Consider the following 13,484-nt stretch of genomic DNA (forward strand, 5'->3'; position numbering starts at 1 on the left):
AGACTGACGGTGAGGCCAGCTCAGCTGAGGCCGGAGCGCCCATCTGCACCCACACCTGTGCATCCCGAGGGACTCCGTTCCAAGCTGCAGTGCCTAGAAAGCTGCCAAACAGAGGAAGGAAAGCAGATCCCGGGGGCCTGCTGAGCTGAACAAGATGCATAGCAACAGTCAAAACAACAACGAAAAGGACTCCAGCCTGAACTCCCTGTGCTCTCGCTCTCAGAAGCACCGTCTGACGCAGAGCAGAGCGGGAGCACCCTTCAGCCTTCTCCTTCCTGCTGTGCCCGCTGCTCACCCCAGGCACGGCTTTGGGCCTCCCAACCTCCACGTGGGCGAAGCAGCCCCCGTCCGCTCTTAATATCACCACCCTCCTTTCTCAGGCCGCTGTGGAAGGACCCCCTGCCCCTGGCCAACCCCAAGTGCAGCCGCTTACCTGTCGGCGTCTCCGAGGCCCAGGGAGGTGTTTCTCTGCAGGGTCTCCCGCACTACAGCCATCCCATCGGGGAGCCGGTTCAGGCGGCGGGTGTAGAGGCCAAGTCCGCCATCGGTCATGTACCTTTAAAAGAAGAGGAGGAGGCAAACGTATGGTCAAAAGCAAGTCTCGTACAGTCTCATCGTTCATATCCAGGGAAGGCACTGAAGGCTTCACCGAGGCTCCGTCACCGATCGCAGCCCAGGACTCACTCGGCCACCGGGTCAGCCCAAAGGATCACCAGCTCGATAGCAAAAAGAGAACTCCGCTTAATTAACGCAGACTCACAGGAATCCGTGAAACAGAAGGGAACTAGGGAATAAAATCAACTGCCAGATGTGTCAGCTATTATACAAGCAGGTTTTTTTTTACCCAAGTCCTGTGAATGAAACTGACAAGTCATAAGCACATCATAGGAAACAACAGTGCAGAAGAGGGCCCTGGAGGATGCAGGCAAGCTTTTGAAAGAGGTGGAAAGAAAGGATAGAGGATAAGAGAGGCACCTCTGCCATCACAGGCAAGTCACTTCTCTGGGATTTTCATTAAATGATGGGGTATCACAGCCTTACCGCCTCACGGGCGAAGGTGAGCATTAGTTGAGATAAGGCCTGTGAAAGTGCTCTGCAGTGTGCAGTGGAGCCTACAAAGGAGAGACATCCTTAGGGTTGTCATCATCCTGAAGTATCTACGATGGTGCATTCACCGTTGTCACTGATGTCTTCAGGTGACGGTCACAAAGCTCTCTGAATAACACGAATGCTAACGTACTGCTCTCTGGATCTCTCGGTGATGCCACAATACTACCTTCTGATGAAATCGGTGTTGTCCAGGGAAGGGGGGTGACCCCTGGGACTTTCTGTATCGGTGGCTGACTGTCCACAGACCAGACCCGTTCCTGAGTCAGCAGTAGGAGGTGGTTCAGGTCCGAAGCAGCTTTCCCCCTCTACCTTGGCTCCCTCACAACCCGATAAAGGAGCCTGCTGTGTCACTGCCCCTCTCCAGAGGAGAGCCGAAAGGCAAAGCAAAACCTGGGCAGAGCAAGAAACCAAACTCAGTTCCCTTTAATTCCTACCCGGGCCCATGAGACAGACCTGCAAGGGGTCTGGCAATGTATTTTACATTTCAAGTCAAAAGAAGACCCATGAGTAGCTTATTTTCCTGAAAAAGTCAGCTGAGCTACATGACTGAATGTTTCACAGAATCTAACACATACACACACACACACACACACACACACACACACACACACGCACACATTTTGTTGTTGGTGTTAATCCTCACCTGAGGATATTTTTCCATTGATTTTTTTAAGGAGAGGGGAAGAGAGAGGGAAAGACAGAGTAACATCGATGTGAGAGAAACACATCTATTGGTTGCCTCCTGCACGTGCCTGACCAGGGCCCAGGCTGGGGAGGAGCCTGCAACTGAGGTACGTGCCCTTGACAGGAATTGAACCTGGGACACTTTGGTCCACAGGCCCACGCTCTATCCATTCAGCCAAACTGGTTATGGCCACAGATTATAATATCTTAGCTTTAGAATATATGGGTTAGATCCTAACGGTTTTCAATTCTTGAATTTTCCCCCCTCCTGTTTGGGAACTTCTTGTGACATATTCTTAGAAAACGGAATTATAAGATGCTGCGGGGGTTGCCCAGAACCAGGAAGTTCAAGTTAGGGGCAGAGAAGAGAGTGCTCAAGGGAGCCATCTGGGGTGAGAAGGAGCTCCCAGCACGGGACAGAGAACTTCCCGTAGAGCAGCTTCCAGGACACCAGGCCTGAATTGAACGCCGATATCTCCCCTTGCCCCCAGTTATGACATTAAAGACCATAAACAATGCAGTGCCAACGTAATGGAAACTGTAGGAGTCAGTCAAACCAATAGTTTGTGCTTGTGCCAACCACACAACAGGACAGACTGAGCTTTTCATTCAATTGTACCATATTAACGACAAGCAGCTTTGTGAATAGACTAAAAACCACCTAAACTGCCTTCACAATCCACTCTCCTCCGAATTTTGTTCTTCTCAGGGAGGGTGAGAGGGCCATGAACCTTGACTAGTCTAAGCCAATCATAGGACTTCTACGTGCCTTGCCACTGACTAGTTTAGAAATGGGTTGTATGATATAAATTTGGCTAGTGAGGTCAAGTCTGCTGGAGACTTCTGGGAAAGTTTTTCCACTCTTAAAAATGACATAAGAGCCCGGCTGGATGGCTCAGTTGGTTGACCATCATCCTGTGCACCAAATGGTTGCTGGTTCACTTCCCAGTCAGGGCACATACCTGGGTTGTGGGTTTGGTCCCTGGTCGGGTGTGTAAGGAAGGCAACTGATCAACTTTTCTCTCTCACATCGATGTTTCCCTCTTCTCTCTCTCTCTCTCTCTCTTTCTCTCTCTCTCACTCTCTTCCTCCCCCCTCCTTCTCTCTCTCACCCTCTCTCCTGAGGAAAGAGCAAAAAGATGGCTGTCTGCAAGCCAGGAGGGCGCCCTCCCCATGAATCGAATCTTCAGACACCTTGATTTTAAACTTCCCAGACGCCAGTAGTGTCTGAAATAAATGTTTGTTGTTTAAGCCTAAATAAACAAATACCACTGAATTTTGTACTTTAAATGGTGAATTTTATGGTATATAAATTATATATTAATTTAAAAAAAGTGATGACAGCTAGAGTTAAATAATTCTTTGTGTAATTACTTTTAATAATGCTTGCCTCTCCCATACAAGATAGTAACTTCCTTGAAGGCAGGGACTATTCTTATTTTGTTCAACTCTGTATCCCATGTGCCTAGCACATCCTCAGTGCTTATTAAATACTATTGTTGTTGAATGAGTGAAGCCCAAAAACATAGTCATCGGGTAGGGTTTAGCAAGAACTTGTTGGAAGGACATCAATTACAGGTTTTCCTTCTTCTTAAATGTCAGCAAACTTGACATCTAAGACATATGGCAAGGCAAAGTAAACGACCTGTCAGTCTGTACAACTGTCTGTCCATCCTTACACCCACCCATCCAACAGAGGTAGTGACTTCTGGTCCAGCAGTGGGCTACATACACACATCCTACAACTCGCACATGCAGAGAAAACCACCTACACCCAGATGCAGTAACTTTGCCAGAGGCTAGACTTGCTAGAGCAAATGTCCTTTCAAGGACAATTCAGTGGAAGCTCTTCAAAACACAATCTTGCACCATTAAGCAAGGCAGTTAATTTGATGTCAGTAAAGTCCTTTCAAGCATATAAATAAACAAAAAATTTTCAACTGGGGAGATCTTGTCAAAGGACAAACTAACTTTAGCATTCACTTCCCTGCCAGATTTTTATTGCCGGTGAAACAACACACACAGTTGGGCAATTACACGTACCCGGGCATGTAGACGAGGCCCACGCACAACACCCCTGGCTTTCTGTGAAGGGCAGAGCACAGAGCCTGGTCAGCATTCCCGAGATGGGGCACTGAGACGTGCTGCAGCCCAGCCCGGCAACACCCAGTTGCAATACAGTTTGGTTGAAAAATGACCACCAATGACAGTGGGAGGGCCTTGGAGGGTGGGACTGATGTGATAACTTGGCTTGTCAACTGATGCTGGGAATTCCAATTTTGTTTAGGCAGAGAGGAAGGGAAAGGCAAGGCTAAATCCAGATCCTCTGCCTTCTAAAATGCACCTGAAAGCTAGGGAGCTGAATGCAACTCATCTGATAATAATTCAGTTTTTTTATCGTTTTTTTTTAATTTTTAATTTTTTGAATTATTATTATTTTTTTACATATGTGTCCTAATAATTCAGTTTTATTGCAAATCTATTTCATTCATTCATGAGTGTGTGTGTGTGTGTGTGTGTGTGTGTGTGTGTGAGAGAGAGAGAGAGAGAGAGAGAAAGAGAGAGAGAGGATTTACTTTTTCTCCTAGAGGTTTGTAGAAATATATTCAATATATTAGATCCTATATTTTTTATAATATTATTCAAAATAAATTCTGTTGAATGTTCTCATTAGCAGACGGCATAGCACTGGGGATAATTGTCACTAGAACCAGCCTCACATTCAAGAACCTAATTTGACATACTTATTTCTAAGTTATTATCCACCTATTACAATAGTCTGATTTACAAAAAAGCTCGGCACATATTTTTCAGTAACTCTCTAGCCTCAATACAAAGATACATTTTTTTGTTCAACCCAAGTGTGCATAGGAATTGTCTACAGAATACGTTAATGGAGACTGCCGTGATCAAGTTAATCATAATTTACAGGGGAAAGAAAGCATAATTCACAGGGGAAGCCACCACTGGCATGTTCTTCTGAAACACCAGACCTTGCCCAGCAGTTAAAAAGGCTGGTGTTTCTGAAGGCTCGTGGGAGGGGGCGGGGGGGGGGTGGGGGAGAGGGCGGGAGTGATGACTGCGCCTCATCTTGGGGAGCTTTTGGGAGGCGCACGTAGAGTGGAGATGAAATAACTTGCCTGAGGTCACAAGGAAAGGAACCAGCTGATCCAGGCACTGAATTCTGAGCCCTGTGCTGGTTTCCTTCTCTTTGGGGAAATAAATAACTAGTGCTGGAGCCTAACGAGGTGCTGGTAACATCCTAGAGTTTGCTCGACCGGGTCCTGCCTGAGCGGCCAAGCAACTGAAGGATTCCATATTCCCTCCCGAGTTCTGCAGTGATGACTGGAGGGGGCTCTCTGCCTCGCCTTTCACCGCTTCCACTAGGGCTGGGATGGAGAGTGGGAGCCTCTGCTAAAGACACAAGGTGTCTGTGGGGTGTTTCCCTTGCTGCTCGAGGCTGGGGTACTCTGGGGTGGCCAATGAACATCGGAGCTAGAAACAGGGCTCTGTGTTCAGACAGACCTGGGTTCCAGGTCTCCTCTGCTCCTTGCTAGCAAAGCGACCTCACACACATCACTAAGAACATGAACTAACGGTTATCGATGCTTGTTGGGTACTGTGAGAAGGGCTTCACTCAAGTCCTATCAAGTGTAACCTCTAGTTTTCTAATGAAGAAAATGAAACTGGGGTCAAGATCACAGTGCAAGCAGGTGGGTTCAAAGCTCAGCTGTCACTTTCTGGGTATATTTTCTTTGAATTTGTTTCCACATCTGCAGGATGGGTGGAGCTGCAGACTAGCCTCACAGGGCTGTGGTGGGGGAGAGACAGTGCGCAGACAGCCCAGTGCCGGGCTCGTCGGGAACGCTTGTCGCAGTGCAGTGACTGCATAACCGCCTCCCTCTTCAGTTCCATCAACACCAGGCTCTGCGCCAGATACAGGGATGGAAAGACCCAGTGCTTGCCCTGCTCTGGCATAGCTCAAAGCCTACAAGGGGCTCAATCATAGAACAGGTAACTACCCTAGGTGAAGAGCAGTATCACAGATGATGTGCACCAGGCCCTGAGCACATGGGGAAGGTGCCACAGAGGGGTGCTGGCTAAGCTGGCCCTTGAAGGGTGCAGAGGAGTTTGCCAGCCAGAGGAGCAGCATCCATCTAGGTACCTGGATAACGTGGACAAAGGCGAAAAGAAAGGGAGGGGAAGGTAAGTTAGGAGAAGGGCAAGTAGTTCACTGTGGCTGGAACATCAGGAGCAAAGACATCAGCTGGGCTGCGTGGGGACTGGGGCGCAGTCAGGAAGGGCTTACATGCCAGCTGGGGTGGAGACCTCTGCCTGCGAACCTGGGGAGCTATGAAGGTACTAAGCCAATGAGTAGCAGGCTCTGGCTTCTGTTTCAAAGGGAACCCTCACTCATGACTCCATTTTTGGTGAGCATCTTCTCACTGCTATTCCCTTCTACAGATTTTTCAGGATGCACCATCTGTCTGAATCCTCCCTGAGTCACCCCTGGTCTCTGGGGAATGACCAGACTTGCAGGGTAGACCTCACCATCCCTCCAGCCAAGAGAGGTCTGTGGGGGTGACGTGCCTATTACAAGAAGTTTCTCAACAAAATAGGTGCCTCCTGTGTAACTGACACGAGCTATGAAGGAGCTCTCGCATCTAATAGGACCTGTTAGAACAAATGCACTATATTTTGAGTCCAACGTTCAGTTCATAGGTCTCTCCTCTTATTTAAATTTAATGAGGCAACAATGAGAAACCGGTGAAGCTGGCCTTGAGAGTCTCCTGGGGAAGGAGGGACAGGTGGCTCCTTGTTTTCAAGGTTCACAGTTCAACACGGCCTGCAAAGGGGACAAACGGACCTTCACTGACCTCAAAAGTTCCTGACCTCTGGTCGGGAACTGGGAAGGTGAGAGAGACGGGAGGGTGAGAAACACGTACTGCCCTGATCTAGTTCAGCGCATTGCTAACAGAGCATGACATTAAAAAAAAATCTAAAAATCCCTCGGATGCGAGAAACGAAAGCCGTGCAAACAGGAGAAAGAAAAAAAAAAAATCAAGCCTAGACGAATGCTTTTCTTTAAAGACATGTCAGCCTGTCTATGTTTTCTGGACACACTTTGGGTTCAACTGTGAACATGGTAAAGAAAATAGAATGAAAGAAATATGTAAAATTTTCCTTGCCAATATCAATATAAAAAATGAACACTTATATCAACACATACTTTGTGAAGTGAGGTTAAAAGCAAGGATGTGGGCTGATGAAGGCCTTGAAGTTGAGCCTCTCACCAGCATCCAAGTCCGCAAACAACACTGGCTCTCACAGTGCCCTCTACTCCTTACAATGCGGCCTGACATTCATTCCCCAAGTTCATTAGGATGTAAATTGAGTTTCTGGACAAACCTGTAAAAGGATCCCTTTGGTTTAGGGCCTCTTGGAAGTCAGATGAGCAAACTTCACTCTGGGTCACAGAAGGACAAACGGACAAGCTAGTCTAACAAAGCCGCCTGAATCTTTGTGAAGAAAGCAGATCTTCATGACGGAAAAAAAACACCCCACTACGTTTGACTCAAGGGTAGAAGAGAATGCATTTGAAATGCAAAAGATGATTGGGACAAAAAGGGGCTTGATTTGTCAGTGCTAATTATAGAACCGCCGCCCTCAAATTTAGGCGAACACTTAAAATTTTATCGAGGAAACACTTGGAAAAACCTCCACATTCTTAGGCACAAGAACTCGTGCAAATATGGCATATTTCATTTACCTCTGCCCACTGCCTCCACCCCAAATGACAAGGACAGAGACATACTGCAGAGTGATTCTAATGCCCTCCTCTCAGGATATACTTAATATTTTTAATCCAACTAAAGGTGAATTGTGATCAGAGAACATGGAGCTGCTTCTCTGTTATGGGTCATCCCAAACATATACACAATGAAACAAAACCAACAGCAGCCTTTGGAGAGAAAGCCCAAGGTTGGCAGGTCTTTCCCTGTAACAACAGGACTTTAATATAAATAATCTGGGCTGGACAATACAGATACTCGAGAAACATTTGTTTTCACGTCTCTGGGGACTCTGCCGGCAGAGGGCAGAGGGGAGACGGGCCTAGCGAACCCCAGCAGTTTCCTACCTTTCTGCTGGATGCAGAGCTGGGGCGCCTGGCAGCCCTGCTGGCTCTTCAGTTCATCACCACGCTGGGGTCTGACTCCTTTCAGGAGGATGTGGGAGCTCCATTCTCACCTCTAGCAGACGCTTCCCTTATTTTGCTCAAGCCTGGAGCTGCCACCCGAGGCCACGCCAGGAGCCACCTCGGCCCAAAGCACAGACCAGGACCATGGCGAACGCTGTCACTGCAGGGGAGCTCTCCAACGGCCCGAGCCACCAACCGGGAATATCCACAGCTCAGGGGACAGCGGCCCCTGCGCTGGCTGGTCTGCACCTCCTTTCCATCTCATGGAGTCCTGGCTGGGAAGCAACCAGGTGGCTGGGAAAACCCGGTGTGTGCTCTGATCCCGGTGTGGCAGGAAGTCAAGCTGCCACAGAAGGGACCGGGCTCAGGAGGTCTGGAGCCTACTCCAGCCAGCCAGCCACAGAGCATGCCTCCCTGGGGAGCACTGCACCGAGGTTGCTAAGCTAGTCAGACAAGAGCCCGGCTCCGGCAGGCCATGGGGACCGAGGCAGCTGCAGGAGAAGGCTAGCCTGAGCGAAGGAGGTGTCACAGTGTCTCCGGGCCTCCTTGAGGCCTCACTGGGAGCTGGGGGTGGGGTGGGTGCCACAGACTTCATTTCCTAAAGTTAAGTGCTGCAAAGGTACACGGCTGGGGTCACGTGCCTGGCCCTCCACCTGCCACTCAAAATCCGGACCAGGGACCAGCAGCTTCAGCACCGCCTGGCAACCTTGCAGAAGTGCAGTATCCCGACCTCCTGAATCAGATGCTGCAGTTCCACAAGCTTTGAGTACACGCAGAGAGTGGAAAGCACTGGGCTCTGTATGGGGAGCAGATGACCCACAGGGGAAACTGAAGAGCTTCTGTGTAGACTTATCGTGTCCCCTTTCATTCCTATGTTTTGGGTAGCTGTCATAGTTGACACGATATTTCAGTAGCATGGCACAGCTAGTATTTAAAAACAACACGTCTAATAGAGGAACAAGCTCTTTATACAACCCAAACTGCTTAAGCAGAAATTCCTAAATCTTCTTAAGGTATGGGCCCTTTTGGGAAACGTGAAAGCGATGGAACCCAGCTCACATATTGTCCGAAACATGCATCCAGTGTGAGTCAGGTTCACACACCCCTCCCCAGACCCCATGCTCGGCCCCTCTCCTGAGCTAGGGCAGAAGGCGGTCCTGGCTGAGATGGGCCTTTCAACACTTTCTGTGAGAGTTTCCACACCCAAGGCTCTGGGCTATGTTTGCTCTGAGCTGACTCAGCCGTGCCCAGGGCATTGCTGTAACTCACACGTCACCCTGAGTTTTTGCACACAGGCTCAAGCTCACCACCGCTTTGGGTTTGGGCTTGCTCTCGCCAAACTCCTAGCGGAGGAGGGATTGAGCAAGTGGGGAAATTCCTGCCTGGTGATGCAACATGCTGCCAGGGTCTGTGTGACTTCCACAAAATACCAGGTGAAATTTCACACGTTTAACAAAATTCCACATGGCACCCATTTCCACAGCATTTCGGTTTAGCCTCCTTAAGGGTCTGTGCACCTATCAACTCCGAAAGTGTTTTAATGTAAAAAAAATCCACCATTTTTGCTAATAAAACACACAACCACACAGAGAGCCAGGGATTACAACAAGAGTGGACCGATCACTCCCATTTGGATCGACACACAGGCACACTTTTCAGACTAGTCCGTCACTATGCCAGTTTGAAATGGGAGCTGGCAGAGGCTGCACACGCGGGGAATCTGACAGCCCCGCGCCCGGAACGTGGTCGGGCCCGGATTCTCTTTATTGTGGCTCCGCTGTCAGCGTGGCATTGCAGCAGCGCCTCCCGCACCAGCACAGGAAGCTTTCTGTCCACCCACTGAAAGATGAAACACATGCGAACACACGGGAGACAGTTCTCCAGACAAAGCCCCTTTAAGCTCCTTCCTGGAATGAAACAGATGGTGAAAGGAGGCTGACTGACGGCCAGGCATTCTCAAACCTCTGGAATACACCTGAGTCACCTGGGGAACCCGAGAAAGAAAGGGCACATTTCCAGGCCCCCACAGAGGCAGAGTGTCATTAGTGGGGCCCAGACCCTGCTCTCTCTCTCTTTTTTTTTAGAGCATTTGAGGTTTACAGAGAAATTGCACAGAAAATAGAGCACCCATATACTCCCTCTCTCCTACCACCAGTCTCCCCTATTAACATCTTGCATTAGTGTGATGCATTTGCTAAAATTGATGAACTGATATTGATGCATAACTGATATTGATGCATTATTTGATATGAATAACTACATTAATTATTAGTAATGTCATTAATAATATTCATACCTCATTGTTAACCAAAGTCCACGGTTTAGATTCGGGTTCACTGTGTGTTGTTTGGGTTTTGGCAAATGCATATATGTATCCACCATCATGGTATCATACAGATAGAGCTTTATTACCCTAAAAATACCATCCTCCCCCTATTCATCCCTTCCCCCAAACCTGCATTTCCCCCCCATTGACTTTTAGAGAGAGTAGAAGAGAGGGAGTGAAGGAGAGAGAGAGAGAGAGAGAGAGGGAGAGAGAGGGAAATCACTGTGAGAGAGACACATTGATTGGTTGCCTCCCACACACATCCAGGGGGTGCGGATTGAACCTGCAGCCCAGGTATGTGCCCTTGACCTGGAATCCAACCTGTGACCCTTCAGTTAGTGACACTCTACACACTGAGCAACACCGGCCAGGGCCAAACCAGCATTTCAACAGACGTGCAAATAATTTCTTGCAGGTAGTGAGGATCACAAATGCTGACTTAAATCTTGAGACCTGGATGGAGGAACTGTGAGCCAGACTGGCCTCAGTTTCCCTAATGGCCAAACAGTCACCATAATGTAATTTAAATTTCAAATCCTCACCATGACTAGTCTTGGCCCTCTATATTAAGGGGACAATGTGCATGTTAACTGTACCTGATCCCTGCGGGCCCCTCCATCTCACATTAAGGCTTGATAAGCATTGTGAGGACTCCAAGGTTTTTCCAAAATATCAATGAACTCATGTTCTTGGACATACAAGCCTACAGGCCTCAGAACAGTGCAACTGTGGAAGCCCAGACGAGTGAGCATGAGTGAGCAGCGCCCGGCATGCTGTATGCAGAGGGTGGCGCAGCAGGGGCGTCATCATTAGATGCCAGTCCCCTGGAAAAGCCTCCCACTGCCTCAAAATATCCTTCCTCCCAGGCACTTCTTAGCCACAGAGACGTGCTCACCAGCCGTCTGGACACTGCTGCACCTTATCGTTCCTGTGACTCCAGACACGCCTTTCCAACCCCAAAGTGCTCTAGGACACACGTCCACGTTCCCATTAGGTCAGCGGAATTTATGATGGTTTTTGGGATTGTGTGTTACCTTTCATGGATGACAAGCACCCCAGGGGCGGGAGCCAGACAGCCAGTGTCTCCTCGTCTGGTTTCAGGGAGACACCCCCCCAGGTAACAGCCATAGTCACGACCAAACTGGCGAGAAGCCAGCTGGCGCTCCGTTTTGGGCCCCTGCAAGTTTCGCCTTGTCCTCCCAGGGCTGCGGCTGAAGGAACCGTCAAGATGCACGGAGAACAGTGGGGCAGGAAGGTGACTAACCCCTTCTGCAAACTGGGGTTCAGAGCAGCCTTGGGGGCATCTCCCAACCCCAGCCAGGGTTTCTGGAAGCCGCTGAGGGCTGCACTAGCGCCACATGCAGGCTGCTGCCCTCCAGATGGTGCCCGTTTGGAGGTGGTATCATTTGTTCAATACACATTTATGCAGCCCTTACTGGGGGGCAGGCCCTGGCCTGTGTGCTGGGAATGAGAATCAGACCTTGAATGAGAATAAGTCCTTGACCTCGGGGGGGGGGGGGGCTCAGTGTCTGGGTGGGGGAAACAGGTCTGCAGATGTTGCATGGGGTGCAGCAAGGGGCAGAGCAGGGAGAGGCCAGACAGGGCTGCTTAGAGGAAGGAACGCTCCAGTGGCACCTGGAAGGGTGAGCAGGTGTCCCTTGGGTTGGGGCAAGGGAATTAGACAGGTCTCACAGACAAACATGCCAATGCAAAGGACCTACAATGTACAGTGAGTTCACTGTGTGGCCTTAGATGCTAAATTTCTGCCAGGTGACATTTTCATTAAGAATATCATTATTCTGAAAAAAAAAAAAAAAAAAAAAGGAGTATCATTATTCAGGACATTCATTCTAAATGGGATTCAATAAATATATTACTAAAGAAATATATAGGCGTCTGGCCTTTGAGCACGGGGATTAAGCAAAATTGGGTGACCCCAGGATGCTCAAATTCCCTGCCTCTAAATGCACAGACACAACAGCTGACGACGCAGGAGGCCTGACCCTGCTCGCTTTCCCACGTCTTCACATGCCCGGGGCTCAGAAACAGAACCCCAGGGGCCTGAGCCTTGGCTCTCAGTGGGAGTGGGCCCATCTCCGGGGTGGAGCAGGAGTTGGAAAGAGCACATTTGATGTTATAAATTTACCACTTAAACCAAAGGTAAAAACTGTTTCCTCCTAGAATTCCAACATGTATGGGCCTGGATGGTGCCACTGGCGTTTTTGAAACAAGGGCAGGTGTAGCACCGACTGTGTGGACGAGCATGTCTCTCTTCGTAGCAGGACGGCTGCCGGAGGTGACTTGGGCACGAGACACCCAGAAGCCACGTGGCCACACACCCAGGCCAATCAGCTGGCTTGTGCACAAAGAGCAGCACAGGGTGGTGTCACTGAGAGCGACAGGGGCCCCCCAGCGGCAGCTGCCCCACTCTGGTGGGAAGGGCAGGCTAACAGGGACCTGAGCACAGGCCCGTGGCCTCGAGAGCAGAAGGAAGAAATCGGTTGCCTACAGCCTACTCAAATTACCTTCCACCAGTGCAGCAGGAACTGCAGTCATAACAGCTGTCTGGTGTTCACAGACAAAAAGAACAGGGTTCCTGACACATTTCCTCACTTTTTCAACTTATTCAAATGCCTGTACTTGCACAGAATGGGATTCAGGGCAGCTGAAGTAGTTCTTCAAATGGGGCTGGGCACAGCTGGATTTCCCAGACCCTGCACAGCTGGAGCGAGCACATTCAATGCTGTAACATTTTTACTCTTTAAATAACTACCGTTTGCACGACACGACCTATAGAGTGTGACTTTCACTAACAGCCTGGGTGGTGTGCAGATGCTGAGCTCATAGTGACTCTCAATGGTCACAGTCCACTCTGCCTCCCACTCCTGTATCTTCCAGATCAGAACCTGCAGCAGGGAAAGGAGGCGTGCACAATTTCTGTGTTTATTTTTTAATTGATTATTATTTTTATTTATTTTTGTGTTAATCCTCACCCAAGGAGTTCCCCCTCCCCCTCCCCCCCCCCGCATTGATTTTTTTAGAGAGTGGAAGGGAGGGAGAGAGACACACAGAGAGAAACATTGATGTGAGAGAGACACATTGATTGGTTGCCTCCTGCATGTGCCCCAACTGGGGCCAGGGATCGAGCCTGCAACCGAAGTACAT

At 49.3% G+C, this 13,484-nt stretch overlaps 1 protein-coding gene across 6 annotated transcripts in view; it reads right to left on the reverse strand.

The window, feature by feature from the left end:
• The window catches only part of NAV2 (neuron navigator 2), a 370,532-nt gene that overhangs the window by 115,594 nt on the left and 241,454 nt on the right, over positions 1-13,484 (reverse strand). For all 6 annotated transcript variants that reach the window (XM_079786933.1, XM_079786930.1, XM_079786929.1 and 3 more), the window contains exon 11: positions 434-556. In XM_079786933.1, coding sequence (XP_079643059.1) covers positions 434-556 — 123 coding nt within the window. The remainder of the gene's footprint in view (positions 1-433; positions 557-13,484) is intronic.

Source organism: Cnephaeus nilssonii, assembly GCF_951640355.1.
Source record: "Cnephaeus nilssonii genome assembly, chromosome: 13".
Lineage (NCBI taxonomy): Eukaryota > Metazoa > Chordata > Mammalia > Chiroptera > Vespertilionidae > Cnephaeus > Cnephaeus nilssonii.